The sequence below is a fragment of the Rhinopithecus roxellana genome, chromosome 15 (genome assembly GCF_007565055.1).
Source record: "Rhinopithecus roxellana isolate Shanxi Qingling chromosome 15, ASM756505v1, whole genome shotgun sequence".
NCBI classification, from domain to species: Eukaryota; Metazoa; Chordata; class Mammalia; order Primates; family Cercopithecidae; genus Rhinopithecus; species Rhinopithecus roxellana.
The window spans coordinates 118,819,936-118,839,965 of record NC_044563.1 but is presented as its reverse complement, the minus strand read 5'-3'; the positions used below and the strand labels follow the sequence as shown (position 1 = coordinate 118,839,965).

General features: G+C 37.1%; 1 protein-coding gene across 1 annotated transcript in view; it reads left to right on the top strand.

The window, feature by feature from the left end:
* The window catches only part of MMP20 (matrix metallopeptidase 20), a 48,240-nt gene extending 36,707 nt beyond the window's left edge, over nt 1–11,533 (top strand). The window contains exons 9-10 of the mRNA XM_010379059.2: nt 9,263–9,366; nt 10,951–11,533. Coding sequence (XP_010377361.1) covers nt 9,263–9,366; nt 10,951–11,051 — 205 coding nt within the window. The 3' untranslated portion in view covers nt 11,052–11,533. The remainder of the gene's footprint in view (nt 1–9,262; nt 9,367–10,950) is intronic.
* The last annotated feature ends 8,497 nt before the right edge of the window (nt 11,534–20,030 follow it).

Sequence of the window (20,030 nt, the reverse complement as noted above, 5' to 3'; positions counted from 1 at the left end):
ATATTATTGCATAATTGTATTATTAAGGCTATAACATGTAGAAAGAAATATATTTATCAATAACATGAAGGAAGTAGGTGGGAGCAAAACTGTATTTGACTTAAAAAAAAATGACACTAGATGGTAACTAAATTTCACAGGAACGAAAGAACAGAACCAAAAATGGCAAATAAGACAATTAATGTAACAAAAGTTGCAAATATATACATCCTCTCTTTTCTCAGCTTCTTTAGAAGACATTAAATTATATAAAATAATAATTATAACAATTAATTTGGGGCTTCAGATGTATATCGATATAATACATATAACAATAATAACACAGAAGGAAGGGGAGAGAAATAGAGTTATATAGGAGTAATGATTCTATATCTCACTGGAATTAATTTAGTATAAGTCTTAAGATTTTTGTAAGTTAAGATGTATATGGCAAGCCCTACATCAATCACTAAGGAAATCACTTACGAAAATATAGTTAAACAATTATAAAAGAAATTAAAATGTTACATTAGAAAATTTTTACTAATGCAAAAGAAAACAGTGAGGATGAATAGAGGAACCAAAAAGACATGAGTTATATAGAAAACAAAAAGTAAAATGGCAAGCATAAATCCAACTTTATCAATGACTTTAAATGTGAATAGATTAAACAATCTAATCAAATGGCAAAGACTGCCAGATTGGATTGTAAAAAACAAGAGCCAACTATATGCTGTCTACAGGAGATATATTTTAGGTTCAAAGATACAAATAGATTGAAAGTAAAAGAATGGAAAAAATATGTCATGCAAATAGCAACTATAAGAAAGCTTGAATGACTATACTATTATCAGGCAAAACAGACTTTGAAATAAAAAATGCTACTAGCAATAAAGAAGGACATTTTATAATGACAAAAAATCAATATACCATGAAGACATAATTATAAACATATGTGCATCTAACACAGGGCCCTAAAAATGTATGAAGCAGTAATTGACAGAAATGAAGGGATAACTCAATAATGAAACAATAATAAAGATTTCAATACCCCACTTTCAATAATGGATAGGACAACTAGAGAGATCAACAAAGAATAAAAGACTTGAACAATGCTATAAACCAACTAAACCTAACATGTATCTATAGAATGCTATACCCAAAAAGAGCAGAATACACATTCTTTTCAAGTGAACATGGAACATTCCCCAGAATAGACTATATGTTAGGCCACCACACAAGTCTCAACAAATTTAAAACAACTTAAGTCATACAAGTATCTCGTCTGATCACAATAGAATAAAGCCAGAAATCAGTACTAGAAAGAAAACTAGAAAACTGACAAATATGTGGAAATTAAACAACACACTATTAAACAACCAATAAGTCAAAGAAGAAATCACAAGGGAAATTAGAAAGTACTTAGAAATAAATGAAAATTAAAATACAACATACCAGAACTTATGGGATGCAGTGAAAGCAGAACTCAGAGAAAAATTTATAGCTATAAATGCCTATATTTAAAAAGGAGAAAAATCTCAAATCAATAACTTCACCTTCCACTTTGAGGCAATGGAAAATCAAGAACATATTAAACCTAAAGCAAGAAGAAAGAAGGAAATATAAACATTATAATGCAAATAAATAAAATAGATGATAAATAAACAATTTGAGAAAACCAACAAAATTAAAGGTTGGTTCTTTGAGAAAATAAACAAAAGTGACAAACTTTCTACTAGATTGACCAAATAAAAAAGAAAAAAAAATTATTTTTTTGAGGCAGAGTCTTGCTCTTCCCCCTGGGGCTGGAGTGCAGTGGGGCGATCTCGGCTCACTCACTGCAAGCTGCACCTCCTGGGTTCACACCATTCTCCTGTCTAAGCCTCCCGAGTAGCTGAGACTACAGGCACCCACCCCCTTGCCTGGCTAATTTTTTTTGTATTTTTTAGTAGAGACGGGGTTTCACTGTGTTAGCCAGAATCGTCTCAATCTCCTGACCTTGTGATCCGCACGCCTCAGCCTCCCACAGTGCTGGGATTACAGGCGTGAGCCACCGCGCCCGGCCAAAAGAAAAAATTTAAATTACTAAAATCAGAAATAAAAGAGGAGACATTACTACCCACCTTACAGAAATAAAAAGGGTCATAAAGGAATACTGTGAACGATTGTATACCAATAAATTAGGTAACTTAAATGAAATGGACAAATTCCTAAGAAGATACAATCTAGTGAAACCGAGTCAAAAAGAAATACACAGTCTGAATATACCTACAATAAGAAAAGAGATTAAAGTAGTAATCAAAACTATCCACAGAGAAAAGCCCAGGCCCAGAAGCATTCACTGGTAAATTCTACCAATACATTTAAAGAAGAATTAATATCATTTTTTTACAAACTCCTCCAAACCTTAGAAGAGAACAGAATTAGTACCAGTTTTTCACAGACTTTTCCAAAACATAGAAAAGAAGAAAACACTACCTAACTCACTGAAGTCAGCATTATCCTTATACCAAAACCAGACAGAAACATCACAAGAAAATAAAGCTTCAGACCAATATCTATTATAAATATGGCTACAAAAATCCTCCAAAAACACTAACAAACTAAATCCAGCAATATATAAAAAGAATTATACACCAAGACCAAGTGGGATTTGTCACAGGAATTCCAGATTGGTTTAATATCCAAAAATCAATTAATGTAATGTACCATATCAATAGAATAAAAACAAAAATCATATAATCATCTCAATAGATGCAGTAAAAGCATTTGGCAAAATTCAACATTATTTCATAATAAAAAATATTCAAAAACCTAGGAATAAAAAAATCCCTTCTCAAATCAGTAAAGAGCATCTATGAAAACCCATAGCTGATGGCATAGTCAGTGGTGAAAGACTGGATGCATTTCTCCTAAAATCAAAAACAAGACAAAAACTTCTGCTCTCATCTCTCCATTCACATTGTACTGGAGGACCTAAACAAGAGAATTAAACAAGAATAAATGAAATAAAAATTATCCGGATAGGAAAGAAAGTAAAACTATTTCTTTTTGCATATGGTATTATCTTTTAAATAGAAAAACCCTAGAGAATACTCTAAAAAAACTTTTAGAAATAATAAATGAGTTCAGAAAGGCTGAAAGGAATGAGTTCAATGTTTTAATCAATTGCGTTTTTATACACCTCAACAAACAATTTGAAAATGAAATTAAGAAAGCAATTCTGCCTGGAATAGCATCAAAAAGAGTCAAATACTTAGAAATAAATTTAACAAAAGAAATGGAAAATTTTGTTTTGTAGTCTGAAAACTACAAAACATTGTTGAAAGAAATTAAGCAAGATCTAAAGGGAGTGATACCTCATGTTCATGAATCAGGATATTTTTAAGATGATAGTAGTCCCCAAATTGATCTGTATCAATCAACACAATCTCTATCAGAATACCACTAGTTTCTTTGTAGAAATTGATAAGTTTTTCTTGAAACTCAAAACTCACGGGCCTAGAATAGACAAAATATCTTTAAAAAGAACAAAGTTGGAGGATTCGTACTTCCCAATTTCAAAAATTACTGCAAAGAAACAGTAACTAAGGCTGTGATATTAGCATAAGGATAGCCGTATATGTTAGTGGAATAAAATTTAGAGTTCAGAAATAAATCCATGTATCTATGGGCAGCTGATTTTTGACAAATATATAAAGTCATTCAATGGAGAAAAATGGTATCTTCAACAAATGGTCCTGGAAGGAGTAGATAGCCACATGCAAAAGAATGGACTTAGACCCCTACCTCACAACATATACAAAAATTAACTCAAAATTGATCAAATTCCTTAAATATAAGAGCTAATATGACATAACTCTTAAAGGAAAATATAAAGATAAATCTCCATGAGCTTGGATTTAGCAATGAATGCTCAGATACAACACCAAAAGCATAAGCAAAAAGAAAAAATGGACAAGTTGGGCTTACTCAAAATTAAAAACTTCTCTACTTCACAGCACACTATCAACAAAGTAAAAAGACAAACCAGGGAATGGAAAGAAACGTTTGTAAGTCATGTATCTGATAAAGAACTTGTGTCTAGAATATATAAAGGACTATTCAATTAATAACAAAAATAACTCAGTTAAAATATGGGCAAAAGATCTAAATAGACATTTCTCCAACAAAGATATACAAATGGCCAGTAAGCACATGAAAAGATGCTCAACATCAATAGTCATGAGAAAAATGCAAATGAAACCCACAGTGAAATACTTCTTCACACCTACTAGAATGCATTGTCAAAAAGTCAGATAATAATAAGTGTTGGTGAGAATATGGAGAAATCAGAACCCTCATATATTGGTAGCAGAAATGCAAATTAGTATAGTCACTTTGGAAAGCAGTCTCCTTCTCCTCAAAAAGTAGAAATTAGAATTATCATTTGACCCAGAATTCCACTTTCTCTTGAGGATATACCCAAGAGAAGCAAAAACGTAAGTCCACATAATAGCTGTATACAAATGTTCATAGCAGCATTATTCATAATAGAGAAATGCTGGAAACAACCCAAATCTCCATCAAGTGTTGAACAGATCTATGAAATGTGATAAATTCATACAATGGAGTATTATTTGCCCACAAAAATGAATGAAGTGCTGGTAAACGGTACAACATGGATGAATCTTGAGAGCATTATACTAAATGAAAGACGTCAGTCATGAAAATCTGCATATTATATAAAATGTCCATAATAGGCAAGTTTAAACAGACAGAAAGTAGATAGTGATTGTCTAGGTGTGGTTGAGATAGAGGGATGGGGGTGTGGGATATGGGGACTTATAGTGAAAAGGTATAAGGTTTTTGTAGGGGCAGGGTGATGGCAACATTCTAAAATTGATTGTGTTGATGGTAGCACAATTCTGTGACTATAGTCATACATCACTTGCTTAACAGTGGGGCTGTGATCTGAGGAATGTGTCATTAGGTGATTTGGTCAATCAGCGAACATCATAGACTGTACTTACACAAACCTAGATGGTATTGCTTACTACCCACTTAGGCCATATGGTATACTCTATTGCTCCTATAGCTCCTACAGACCTATTCAGCATGATACTGTACTGAATACTGTAGGCAATTGTAATACAATGGTAAGTATTTGTGTATCTAAACATAGAAATGGTATAGTAAAAATACAGTGTTATAATCTTATGGGACCCCTATCATGTACATGGTCTGTCATTTCCTGAAATGTCAATATATGGCAAATGACTGTGCACTAAAAAAACCACTGAATTGTTTAAATAAAAGTGAGAACTATTGCAAGAATTCTGCCAAAGATGATGAGTTTGGGAGTTGGGGTAGATTTGATTGTTCTTCAAATGGTAGAAAACATAGGTCTGGGTGACTGACTAGTTGGGGGTAATTTCCTTAACAAATGGGTTTTCAATTTTGGCATTTATCAAGACAGTAAACTTAAGAAATGAAGCAGATTTAGGGGAACAAGAAGCAGTTTCATTTTGTACATATGGAGTTTGACATGCTGGTGAGAAATGAGAAGAAAAATATCAAAAAGAGATTTGGACATACAGATCTTGAACTCTAGAACACTCAGGCTGGAAAGATAAGCTTGAAATTCATCATGTAATCAGGTGGTGATTGAGGCCATGTGAGGATATAAGCCTGCCCAGGAAGATGGAGTACAAGGGCAGCACGTGATGTTTGTTACAGAAAACACAGAATATATGAAAGGGAAAGAAATTCTTCAATGGCCAACACCTGCAACATCTTTTGATCCTCATTTAATGATTTTCTTCTATTTTTTTCCTGGCAGTTTTCCCCATTTCTAAGTAACTACGTATGCAATCTTGTGTCCTGACATTCTTCTACTTAATATTGTAGGATACATATTTTTCTATGTTGTTACAAATTATTTGTCCCAGAATCTCCTCACAATCATTTTCCTCATGGGGTCCTGTTTCCTGACTCTCATCTGGGATTGTACATGGCAGCTTCCTCCTCTCCTGCCTTCTCTTCGTTCCAGATCACTCTCCTACCTGCCCTTCTCTAGTATAGATCACAAAGGCCACTTCATTCATGAAAGTCATGTATGTCTGGCTGAAATCATTAACTTCAAAATGGAATTTCAGATTTCTATTTCACTGTCCCTCCTGACCCCTTGACATATGACTGAAATCAGCACAATCAAAACACCAAAAATACCTAACAAATCTAAGTTCTAAGCATACAGATGAGGTTAAACAAAAATGCAGGCACTTTATCAAAACAGACTCTGAGTCCTTAGAATACAAATGTGGAGAGTAAGACAACATATTTGAAAAACTACATCACATATCTGTTGTAGGCAATGATTTATTTAATATATATTAAATGTAAATACTTTGAATCAATATTAAATGATGTAACAAATGCCCACAAAGGAAATAAACATAATTCAGATCACTATTTCTAGTTTGGTATTTAGGTTTCACAAATAAGACCTCAGTGATGAGAGGATATATGCAACGATTTTAGCAGATACTCAAGATATAGTTGATTCTCAATAAAAATTGTATTTATTTCCTTAATATTGAAATTCAGTTACTATTTCTTGATGACTGGCTCACTATGTGCCAGGAATCATGCTGAGCATTTTCTCATATTCTCTCATTGTCCCATCTACCTTTGCAACAATCTTGAGAAGTAGGTATTTCTTTTATTTCCATTGAACATTGTGTCTCTGAGAGGTTACATGATTCACTCAAGATCATGCAGCTACAGTGGTCCATCTGAAGCTGCATTTCGTGTCCTCTGAATCCAAATTCAGTGGGCCTTCCCAACCATCACATATGTTCATTCTTCAATTCTCTTCATCATTTATTTGTTGTTAGTCAAAATGCCCATGATCTTCATCCTATCATGTAATCTCCTTTCTGTTACTCTCTCAGCAAAATCCTCACCACACCAGCAGACCTACTTCATCTTAATCCCCTCTCTGACTTGCTTCTCCAGACTGCCTCCCACATTTTTTAGCCCTCCTTTTTCACCCCTTCTCAACCTTGCCTACCACCGCAAATATTACCTTGTAAAGTAAGTTTAAAGATTAAACTCCTTAATGACTTAGGATCCCAGATCAAACCACAAAGTTCACTCAACCTTATATTGACAAGTCAGAGTTCATTGTTCTTGGGGCCAAAATAAACAATAAAGTCGGCTGGCTTGGGCCTGCTCTTGGTGCTACACGTGCCACGTGTGTGTGTGTGTGGTGTGTGTGCGTGTGTGTGTGTGTAAATTGTCTCTTACCCTCATGACCACTGTTTTCCAGATGAGAAAAACCAGGGTTCAGAGCTCAAAGTACGTTCTCCTGATCACGGAGTCAGCAGGTAACAGAGTCAGAAATTCAAACCCAGTACCATCAGACTGTACATGTTGAGCTCTTTGGACTATAACAGGAAGCCTTAAATATCTGTCCAGAAACAAAGGGCTAGATCATCACAAAGTTCTCACCAGTTCACAGCTAAATAAGAACTGCACAATATTATAAATCAAGGAGCTGCAGTCTATGTCACCATAAAAACAGATTATTGGTGAAAACCATCTTTTATTCTGAGTTTATGTCCTTTCTGCCTTTTTGGTGTTAACGTTTCTTTTTCTTTGTGAAAGGATTATGAAAACAGGTGGTAATCAAGGTAATCAAGGTTAAATGGTAATGTTCTCACTTAGTGAAATGAAAAGTAGGTAACCTTGTGTTTGTTATGCAGGCCACTGCATAATGTCTACACATAAGGTCCACATGAAATATTAATTGTTATAGTTAATATGGATAATATGCTGGGACAGTTAGCTTCCACCCCTAGCTCCAGACATTCTGTAGAGCAGCTCAGACTTGCACTTAGTTTCAGCCTGAGTATGTCTTTTTCAATGTTTGCCTCCGGCTCAACATCACTAGAGAGTTGTCCCTGGCCTGTGTAGTCATAGCCACACAAAAGGCACATTTCAAGAGACGGTGGGTGGGATCTGCTGCCACAGGAAATTTCTCAGTAGCCCAGGCACTGGGAGAAATTGTCTGACCTTTTGGTGGGAAAGGAGTGGGGTGTCCACCTGGGAGTGTCCCCATTTGGAACTCTGTGCTAATGAGGAAGGGACTTTCTCAAACTTTAAATGAAGTCTGATTCTCATACAAGTCATGCTGACTCACACGGTCACAGTCTTTTTTTAACAATGAGTAATTTAGATCACAAAGAGATGTATTAATCAATCTTCAGAGTTATCATTGAATGCTGGTTGCTGATCCAGAAAAAGAAATCAGGTCTACTATTCAGTCAGTCATATAAGCTTTCCACGAAACAAAAGCAATGAAATTCAAGTAAATTGGTTTAAAAGGCAGAAGTTCAATTATTACATATTTACTTGGTTCTTATTTACTTATTGTTCACACATTTGTTTATTTGTTCAATGTGCATTATTTGTTCAACCCTTTCTGCATGGATACATAGCATAAGTTCATGAATAAAAGCCCCTATGAAAGGCTTTCAATTGTTTGATGAACCAAGGAATTGATAGAGAACTAATTACAACAATAAATAAGGCAATAAAAAATATAGAGAGTTCCTTTCAAATGGCAAGGTTTTTTTGAGTTAACAGAACATGTTGCTATAATATGTAGAATGAAGAATTCTAAACAATGTATGTGGAAATTTTTTGGAGACTGCTTTAAGCAAGTGACTTCCAAACTTGTGGTACCAGAATCTCAGGGACATGTGAGCATAGTGATAAAGGTCTATAATCTCTTTTAGGTATTTTAAGAGCCCAATTTAAACAACAACAAGGGCCAGGACCAGTGGTTTATTCCTGTAATCCCAGCACTTTGGGAGGCTGACGTGGGAGGATTGCTTGAGACCAGGAGTTTGAGACCCGCCTGGGCAGCATAGCAAGACCTTGTCTCTATAAAAAATAAAAATTATCCAGGGTGTGGTGGTACATGCCTGTATTCCCAGTTACTCAGGAGGCTGAGACAGGAGGATCACTTGAGCTTGGAAAGTCAAGGCAGTGGTGAGCCATGATGGCACCACTGCGCTTCAGTCTGGGCAACAGAGTGAGACCGCATCTCAAAAGAAACAAAAACACAACAAAGAAAAAATAAATAAACAACAACATAAGTGCATGTGTATGCGTATTTGACAGAGAGAGAAACCTAAATAAGTTATAAGTGTGCATATGCCTGATCAGTATAGTGTCATTTACAACCAGTAAAAACCTCTTAGTAATATTATTTATGAAATAATACTTTTTCTAGCTACGATGAACGGAAAAGGAAAATGGAAAAAGACTATCCAAAGAATATTGAAGAAGAATTTTCAGGAGTAAATGGCCAAATCGATGCTGCTGTAGAATTAAATGGTGAGTGTTTCCACTGAAAGCTTTCTTCATGAAAACTATCATAAGAAGTCTGGGCTCTGCTTTAACACAACAGAAAGTGGATTTCCAAGTGGGAGTCATTGATTCTTATATTTGGTCTTAGGTCCTTTCATAAATTTATCTAAACAGATTATCCACTAGAAAGAGTAACTATAAAAGTTCTGGTATTGTAGTTCTCTTTTTCCTAATGGAAAGTGTGTGTGTGTGTGTGTGTGTGTGTGTGTGTGTGTGTGTGTGTGTGTGTGTGTGTGTGTGTGTGTGTTTTGAGACAGAGTCTCGCTCTGTGGCCAGGCTGGAGTGCATTGGCGCAGTCTCTGCTCACTGCAACCTCTGCCTCCCAGGTTAAAGCGATTCTTCTGCCTCAACCTCCCAAGTAGCTGGGACTACAGGTGCACATCATCACTTCCAGCTAATTTTTGTATTTTTAGTAGATGGGGTTTCACCATGTTGACCACCTAACGGAAAGTTTTTAAAGTATAGCTTCAATCGATTCGTCAGCTAGATCATAAAGTCTACCTGGGTCAAGATTACCTTTTCTATCTTTAAAGTACACATAGTCCTGGCCGGGGGCAGTGGCTCACACCTGTAATCCCAGCACTTTGGGAGGGTGAGGTGGCAGGATCGATTCAGCCCAGGAATTCAAGACCAGCCTGAGCAATATGGCAAAACTCTGTCTCTACGAAAAAGTTAGCTGGGAATAATGGCACACACCTGTAGTCCCAGCTACTCAGGATGCTGAGATGGGAGGATTACTTGAGCTCAGGAGGTTGAGGCTGCAGTGAACTGTGATTGTACCGCTGAACTCTAGCCTGGGCAACAGAGTGATACCCTGTTTCAAAAAATATATATATATTCTCAAGCTTCTCAGTGCTTTTTCCCACTCCATCATCCAATTCCTGCAATTTAACACATAGCTAGGAAAGTTGAATAGAACTTTGTCAAATAAATTTAATTGAATCTTCTGAATCAGTCAGCACACTCTTCCTGAAAAAACAGCACAGGGCTGGACACTGTTCAGAAGTGCAAAGACGATTCCAGACATGGCCTCTGCTCTCACAGAATGGTTCACCCAACACAGATGAAATGACTGGAAAACAGACCATCTATAATTTAGTATTGAGTCATGTAGTAGACCTCACAATAATTGCAAGAGCTGATCTGAGAATTAAAAGATCAGAATCGGCAGCAGTCATTGGAAATTTTATAGTGAGACTTCAGATGGGTTTTGAAGATTGGCCAGAGGCTTAACTAGGCAAAGAGAAGGGGAGGGGCTTCCTGGAGGAGAACAGCCAGAGCAGAAGCACAGCACATAACTGAGCATAACACATTGGATGACCCCAACGAGAAGGGCTTACCCTAGCTGGAACAAGGAGAAAGCTCAGAAATGACTGAGAAGTTGAGGAGTCAGGTTCTAGGGCATGAAGACAGAAGACAAGCTAACTGCCATCTGACAAATTCACAATTCCTCTTTGGTGACACCTTAAGAAAGTGACAATGACAAATCCTTCCATTTATATATGTGCTGGTCATCTTCAGTAATCACAATTTCAACTTTGTCTCTTTTAGGCTACATTTACTTCTTTTCAGGACCAAAAACATACAAGTATGACACAGAGAAGGAAGATGTGGTTAGTGTGGTGAAATCTAGTTCCTGGATTGGTTGCTAAATAGAAAAGCCTAGTCTTCCCAAGCAATGAGGACGACTGCAAGCAGTTTCTAACTGGATCTTAAGGACTAAAGCAGAATGTAGGATAGGGATTCTTCCCATGGCCTTCAAATCAAATTAGAATTCATTGAGAATAATAATACCTCCAAATTTTTTCATAGTTGTATAATCAGAATCCACATTAAAAAGTTTCTATATGGACACCTCTATACAAAATCCAAATCAACACAACGCCCTCTGCAGTTAGACACCATTATTTTTTTCCTACCTAATATACTGAAGCAAATTAATCAGTTTGATTTTTATTTCCAGAAGGAAGACTAGTGGTGGATCCCATGACATATATTGTAATTCTTTTCACAGGAAATGTCATTACCATATGAATTATAATTATTTGCAAGCAATGGCTTTTGTGGCTATCATTTGGCCATCATTTGTTATAATAAATTTCCCAATTTTTACTTAAAAGACATCACAACAAAATATTGCATAAGAGTTGTTTCTTGTGTGTTTAACTTTGTGTCTACTCACTGGTCTCTGATGTAGGCTTAGGTGGATAAACCTATTCAAACAAATTTTCGTAGTAGGCAAGAGATGGGCACTTTGCAACTGGAAAAATTTTTAACAAAAGCTAATAAAATGTTTTAATAGAACAGTTCCTCTTTTCTTTTTTCTGTTAATATTTACTAGCTTCTGTAATACTTTATTTGGCCACCCACACATCCTGTGTACCTATAGAAAAATTAAACCATAAGATAGCATCATAAGTACACAGACCCAGAAAAAGATAACAGTAACTCATTCTACTTCCTGCTTGCTGAAAACAGCCTCAGTGACCCAGCTAAGTGAGTGTCTTTTGAATAGTCTTCCATTCAGGGAAGTTCATCTTTTTGTTTTAGTTTTTCTTACTTCAAGTTAAACCTTTTTCCGCTACCTAGTGAACAGTATAGTTAAAACTATGGCTCTGTCATTCTTATAATTTTGCTTTAATCTTACTCTCTAGAATGTAAAGATTCTAAAATATTTTAGTGGTTCTAAAATTGAATGATAAAATACTTCTAATACTTCATAGACCTCCTGATACATCTACAGTGTTTAACAGATGCTACTATTGTTACCATCATTTATTAAATTTGTTTCATACAGTCACTTAAAAGACCTAATATTAAGAAGGGTTGGGGTAGTTACTCAAGATTATTCTACATTTTCCATTTGGTTTCTGTTACTGAAAGTGGCCACTTACAGTCCACCAGATATTGAATATTTGTTGAAGACAAGGTCTGGCATCCTTGCCTTCTAATGTCTAGGTGCTTCTATAGAGGAGAAAAGTCACTTTTGCAAAAACTGCTAAGAAGGACTTCTTACTGTCAATAAGCAAGGAGGAAAACAGGCTGGCAATTTCTTAAAATGTTTAACATAGACTTACCCTATGACACAACAGCAATTTCACTCCTAAGTGTATACCTATGAGAAATTAAAACATGTCTACACAAAAAACTTGCACATAAATGTTCATAGCATCATCATTTATAATAGCCAAAGAGTAGAAAAATGTCCATTGAGTAATGAATGAATACATAAAATGTGGCAAATTCAGACAATAGAATGTTATTTGACAATAAACAGAAATGAAGTCCTAACACGTACTATAACATGGATGAAGCTTGAAAACATCATGCTAAATGAAAGAAGCCAGACAGAAAAGTTCACATATTGTATGATTCTATTTGTATGAAATGTTCATAATAAAAAAAATCTATGGAGACAAAAAGCAGACCAGTGCTTGTCAGTAATTGGGAGAGGGGCTTATAAGGAGTGACTACGAATGGGTATGAGGTTCTTTTTTTCGGAATAATGAAAATCTTCTAAAACTGACGATGATGATGGTTGTACAACTCTGTGAATATATTCAAAGCCATTAAACTGTACACTTTACATGAGTGAATTATATGTTATGTTAACTATATCTCAATAAAGCTGCTACATTAAAAAAAAAACAAAAACAAGATCAAAGTAGTGTGGTGATCCATGGAGGTCATGCATCTAGCAACTGTGTCAGGGACCACATGACAATGAAGCACCAGCCTGAGGACATTCAGTGCTGCACGAACCAGCCAGATGTCCTCCTCATGTCCAGCACTAGCCCAGGACTGTGCATATAGAAGACACTTCGCTAGTCAACGAATTCACTGAAAGCAATAAAGCATATGCTCTCAGGTCTGGCTCATGGATTCAGACTCCAGATCTTCCATTTTCAACTATGTGATGTTGACCAAATTCCCTCATCCTCATTCTCTGTCTCAATGTCTTCCCTTCTAAAAATGGAATAATGGCAGTTTTTATCTCCTAAGGATATTTAGAGGCTTAAATATATGAGTCAAAATATGCAAAGTAGTCCCTGGCACTCTACAGGGGCTCTATAATTGTTGTTTTTGAAGTCATTAGAGTTCATTTTGTTTTGTGATATTTTGGAGAATGTGTATATATCTCGTGAGATAGCTAAAAATCTGATGAGCTATAATATCACAAGAATTAATAATCAATGACCTGAAATTTTTATCTTCCAAATGTCAAATTAAATCAAATAATTAAAAAATACTATGTTTATCCCCCGTCTCCAAAAAATAATTCTTATAAATCATTATTTTTTGTTGAGTTAAAGAACTCTTGGCTCTTAGGCCAGGCATAGTGGCTCACACCTGTAGTCCTAATACTTTGGGAGGCTAAGGTGGATGGATCACTTGAGCTCAGGAGTTTGAGACCAGCCTGAGCAAGATGGTGAGACCCCGTCTCTACTAAAAACACAGACAATTATCTTGGCACAGTGGCACATGCCAGTAGTCCCAGCTACTTGGGAGCCTGAAGTGGGAAGACCACTTGAGCCCAGGGGTCAGAGGTTGCAGTGAGCTGAGATTGTGCCACCGCACCTGCCTGGGTGACAGAGCAAGACCCTGTCTCAAAAAGAAAACTCTTGGCTCTCAGATATAAAATTATTATGTATTTTGGAAAGATACAGTCTCTCTAAAGCACAAGAAGGGGTGATTGTGTCATAACATAGAGCACTTATCATCATATGATACAAGAGCTTTGAGCAGAAATAATTTATAACGTATACTACTCATTTGGCTTCCGAGTAACTGAGTGCAAACATGACTCATTGAATAACAGTTTTGGACAAAGTGTGGTTGAAGTACTGCCTTGAGGATCACGAGGTAGCAAAACAGAGTTCACTTCCTGATGAATTCTGTGCATTATCCTATTAACCTCAGTGATGACTCTTTGTGGGCAGAGACCTTTGAAAGCACTAGACAGGCTACTAAGGATGAATGGATTCACCTCGGTGGGGAGCTTTCCTAACAGCTCCATATTAAATTTTCTCTGGTATAAACCAAGTCCTCTTCCACTTAGCCTAGTCCGAAATGAAAGACCTAAGTTTGTCTTTTGGGTCTTCTGTTTCTTTTCAAATGTTTATTGGGAAACATCTTAGATGTCCATTTCACAAAGCAAATGGCAAACAAACTACAGTTTTTCTTTCAGAATTCTGCGTGTAATATTTTTAAATGGTCACAGGGTCTTCAGGGAGCTTTGATTTATATGTTATCCAGATGTTTTTCTTTATTCCTGTTAGTTTTCTTCTACAGACAATGATATTGAAGGCTTTTTGTGAATATTCATAGCTAAAATTACCCAATGAAGTGCCATTTGAGAGGAAATGCATACTGCTGGCCAATAGGTTGGTGTTTTAGACTACCATAATGGAGCTGAGAAGAGTCCAGGCCAAAAGATCGTCAGCATTTCTCCCCAGTAGGTCTGGGTAAAATGTAGAAACAGCATCTTCTGATCATCTGTCATCTGCCAAGCCTCCTGTCTTTGGTCTCATTCCAATCCCTAAGTGACTTGTCAACACAACCAGTTTAAAAGGCATCCTGTTATACTCAAAATGTCATAATTTCGGCTTTGCTCCCAACACCCAGACCCTTGGAATTGAACCAGAAGCAGAATTGTGAAGCTTGCTGGTAAATAAATTACAATGGGAAATTGGTGAATGCCTTCGGGATCCAAAAGAGGACTCTTTTTGTTTTTAATGCAACATCTCTCCATTTTAATGACTTCTCCATTAGTCTTAACATTCTTTCCTTTAATCTAATGTATCCTTCCACATGTTTGGAGATGAAAGTAAACTTTTGTTGCACAATGCAGCATGTTGTTCTGACAAGAGTTTGAGGAGAGATGAGAAGAGAAAAGCGTGAGAGGGAGTTAATGAGAAAAACATTGCAAAACATCAGTTAAGAAATGTAACACTTAAGTCCATCTCAGATCATTTGCAGTGGAAAAAAAGAATATCTGTATAAATAGTTAGCAATTTGTTTATTCTTGGAAAGTCCCAGGCCTGTAATGCAGTGATAAACAATGTGAGTTTTTTAGTTTGGTTTTAAATGTATTTACAGCTGCCTCTATAGAGGATGGATGTCAAAAGTCCCATTACAGCACATTCCACTTGAATTGCAGACTGTTCGATGATTGTAGCATGTCACTTTGCCAGATTTTAAAAGTATTTCCATATATGAATCAGCAATTTCTGTGAGTAATTTCATCAGTGGTTTCTTTTGAAACGCTTAATCTCTAAAATTAGCTCATCTTTACAAACAATCAATTCAGCCTTTTTGAAGGATCTAGCTACCCCACCATCTCTACCCTTAATATTCACTCTCAATTCACTGGAAAATACTTACTAAGCACCTACTTTGTGCTGGCACCAACCTATGCTCAACTGCTTTCTTGCATAAACTTCTGCCCTCAAGGAGCTTACATTCTATTAAAGACACACAATATTCAAATGAATAGAGATCTATAATGAAAGATAGTTGAAAGTGTTTTGAAAAAATAAGTAAAGCAGGGCAAGTAATAAAGAATGTTGAAGTGCCATTTTATAAAAATTTATTTGGGAAAAGGACATATTGGGTCCAGGGTATTCATGCAGAATGACTGAAGGGAGGGAGGAAACTGTTGAAGTCTCTAGAGGTTTCAGGTAGACGAAGCAATAAGCGCAAGACCTTGAGGTAGGTAGGAAGGATTTGCACCTGTTTGAGGCACACCAGGAAGGCCAGTGTGGCTGGAGACAGTGAGGGAGAAGGAAAGTAGAAACAGATGGGAACAGAGAAGCAGCTAACCAAGCTATAGAAAACTTTTGGGTCCCTGTGATAAGAAGAGTTTTCAGCAGGTTCATAACATGATCTGACTGCTGAGTAGCAAACAGATTATAAAAGCACATGAGTGGATTCAGGGACACTAGACAGTGCCATTTTCCAGGGTAGAAATGATGGTGGCACTGACCAAAGAAGTAGCAGTGAAAATGCTAAGATTGTCAGATTGAGGAATATTTTCCAGGTAAAGCCAACACTATTTGTATCCAAAGTGTATGCAGAATGTAATAAAAAGAGAAGGATCCACAATGACTCCAGCGTTTTTGGCCTAAACAAGTGAAAGAGTAGTGGTAAAATGAGAAAGACCAAAGGAAGAGCAGGTTTATGGGGGCTGGAGATCAAGAGTGCAATTTTGAATTCACGGAGTTTGAGATGCCTATTAGACATCCAAGGGGAAATGTCCATATATAAAAAGCTTAAGTAGGTAGATAGATATAAAAAGCTTGGGTTCAAGAAAGAGTTTAAGACCTAAGATAGAAATTTAGGAGTTAAGCCTTAAATTGCTATCTACATTCCTTTTGATTTCCTCCACATACTACGTGGAATTTAGGGCAACATAAATTATTAAAATATAAGAAGGCAGATGAAAAATGATCTCAAGTTTTTTTGAATTATCGTCCAGTGTTAGTAAGTGCATTCTTTCCCACCTCAAGAACATAGTTTAGTTTTCAACAAAAGTTGCACACTTTTTTTGAAGTTTTTGTTTTTTGGTCTTCATTTTTCTATTTCTTGTTTCTAAAATCAAAGAAGAAATCAGAAAAGAAAATATAAAATCTTAAAGATTGTTCTGAATGAAAGTTATTGAAAATCTTAAGGACTGTTCTTCAGGAACTAACAAGATCCTATGCTAATAAGTATTACTTATTAATACAGTAATAAGTAGACTAAGAACTTATTTATACTTTAATAAGTAGCCTAGGAACTTACTAAGAAGGATAAAAGTGTTTTTGAGATTCAAAAACATCTGTTTTATTCTTACAGTAAAAGCAACTCTGTTTATCATCTCACCACATCTCACAGAGAAAGTGAGTAGCAAGGTCCCTTAATAAAGTTTTCAAATAAGGCAGTTTTTTAAATTAATTTTTAATTAACTTCTAATTTAATTGCATTGTAGTTTGAGAATGTGGTCTGAATGATACAAGTTTTTTACATTTGTTGAGACTTACCTAAATTTGTCTTTTGACTTACTACATGATCAAATTTTTGTAAATGCTGTGTGTTCAGATATAGGTTTTCAGTAAGTGAATTTTCTTTTGCACAGCTTGTTCTCCTCAAATGTCTCACTAATTTCCCCTGTGAGCTCACATTTTCATGGGATCATCAGTTTCCCCAGCTAGGAGAGGTGTGAAGGCCTGTGTCCTTTTTGTTCCCTACTTGATGAGTGTAGAGGTTGGGATGGGATTGAAGCACCTCTGGGCAGCATTCTTGGTAATGAGGTCTGGACTCAACCCCTGTCATTCTCATTCACCCTTATCAGTAAATCCTCCTCTCAGGGACCCCTCAGAAATTCAGTCTTAGGCTTTGAGTATTTATGGGGGTTGCTACTACATCTATACTGGCCTCCCCAGCCATGAGGAACTGTGGGTCAATTAAACTTCTTTCCTTTATAAGTTACCCAGTCTTTAGCCTGGGGAGGAGTAAAGGAAGGGATCTCTCAGGAGCTGGTGAGGCTGACTACACACCTTGTTAAAGGCATCCCATCTCTGCTGACATCCAACATCAATTCTGCATTAATTTATTCAAAAATATTTATTGAATCCCTATTTGACCCCCTGGGTTATATTAGGAAACAAAACAAAATCCCTTGCCTTTGTACAACTTCCAATGTACAAGGAGAAGACAGACAATAAGCAGTAGACATAATAAGTGATCAAATTATACAGCATGTTAGAAAATAAGGTTTATAGAAAAAATAATAACTGTAGGGAAGTGCCCAGACATTTGGGAATCATGAGCTGGGGAGGTAGCTTGTAATTTTAAGTAGATCAGCCAGGAAAGGCCTCACTAAGAAGGTATAAAAATGGCATCTTAATGAGAAAGAAAATCCATTTTCTTTTCTGGGTGGCTTTGTGTTCCCATCCAAATCTCATCTCAAAGTGTAATCCCCATGTGGTGAGGGAGGGACCTGGTGGGAGGTGATTGAATCATGGGGGTGGTTACCTCCATGCTGTTCTCATGATAGTGAGTGAGTTCTCATGAGATCTGATGGTTTTATAAGTGTTTGGCAGTTCCTCCTTCTTTTGCTCTTTCTCTCTTTTTCCTGCCACCTTGCAAAGAGGTGCCTGCTTCCCCTTCACCTCCCACCATAATTGTAAGTTTCCTGAAGCCTCCCCAGCCATGAGGATCTGTCAGTCAATTAAACTTCTTTCCTTTGTAAGTTACCCAGTCTCTGGTATTTCTTTATAGCAGAGTAAAAATGGACTAATACAGCAAATTGTTACTGGTAGAGTGTGGTACTGCTATAAAGATATCCGAAAATTTGCAAGTGACTTTGGAACTGGGTAACAAGCAGAGAATGGAACAGTTTGGAGGGCTCAGAAGAAGAAAGGGAGAAGTGTGAAAGTTTAGAACTTCCTAGAGACTTGCTGAATGGTTTTGACCAAAATGCTGATAGTGATATGGACAATGAAGTCCAGGCTGAGATGGTCTCAGATGGAGATGAGGAACTTATCAGGAGTTGGAGTAAAGGTTACTCTTGGGATGCTTTAGCAAAAAGACTGGTAGCATTTTGTCCCCACCCTAGAGATCAGTGAACTTTGAACTTGAGAGAGATTATCTGAAACTAGAACTTATATTTAAAGGGGGAGCAGAGCACAAAAGTTTGGAAAATTTGCAGCCTCATCATGCAGTAGAAAAGAAAAACCCATTTTCTGGGAAGAAATACAAGCTGGCTGCAGAAATTTGCATAAGTAACAAGGAGCTGAAAGTTAACAGTCAAGATAATGGGAAAAATGTCTCCAGGGCATGTCAGAGATCATCACAGCAGCCCCTCCCATCACAGGCCTGGAGACCTAGGAGGCGAAAATGGTTTCATAAGCCAGGCCCAGGGCCCTCACTGCTGCTTTGTGCAGCCTCCAGACTTGGTGCCCTGCATCCCAGCCATTTCAGCTCCAGCCATGGCTGGAGGAGCCAAGGTACAGCTCAGGTTGTTGCTTCAGAGGGTGCAAGCCCCAAGCCTTGGTGGCTTCCATGTGGTGTTGGGCCTGCAGGTGCACAGAAGTCAAGAATTGAGGTTTGAGAACCTTCACCTAGATTTCAGAGGATGTATGGAAATGTCTGGATGTCCAGAGAGAAGTTTTCTGCAGGGGTGGAGCCCTCATGGAGAACCTCTGTTATGGCAATGTGGGAGGAAAATGTGAGGTTGGAGCCCCAACACAGAGTCCTCAATGGGGCACTGCCTAGTGGAGCTGTGAGAACAGGGCCACTGTCCTCCAGACCCCAGAAAGGTAGATCCAACAGCTTGCACCATGCACCTGGAAAAGCTCCAGGCACTCAATGCCAGCCCATGAAAGCAGCTTCAGAGGCTGTTCCCTGCAAAGCCACAGGGGCAGAACTGTCCAAGGTCTTGGGAGCCCAGCCTGTGCATCAGCATGCCCTAGATATGAGACATGGAGTCAAAGGAGATCATTTTGGAGTTTTAAGATTTAATGGCTACCCTGCTGGATTTTGGACTTGCATGCGGCCTGTAGCCCCTTTGTTTTGGCTAATTTCTCCCATTTGGATTGGGAGCATGCTATCCGATACCTGTATCTTGGAAGTAAATCATTTGCTTTTGA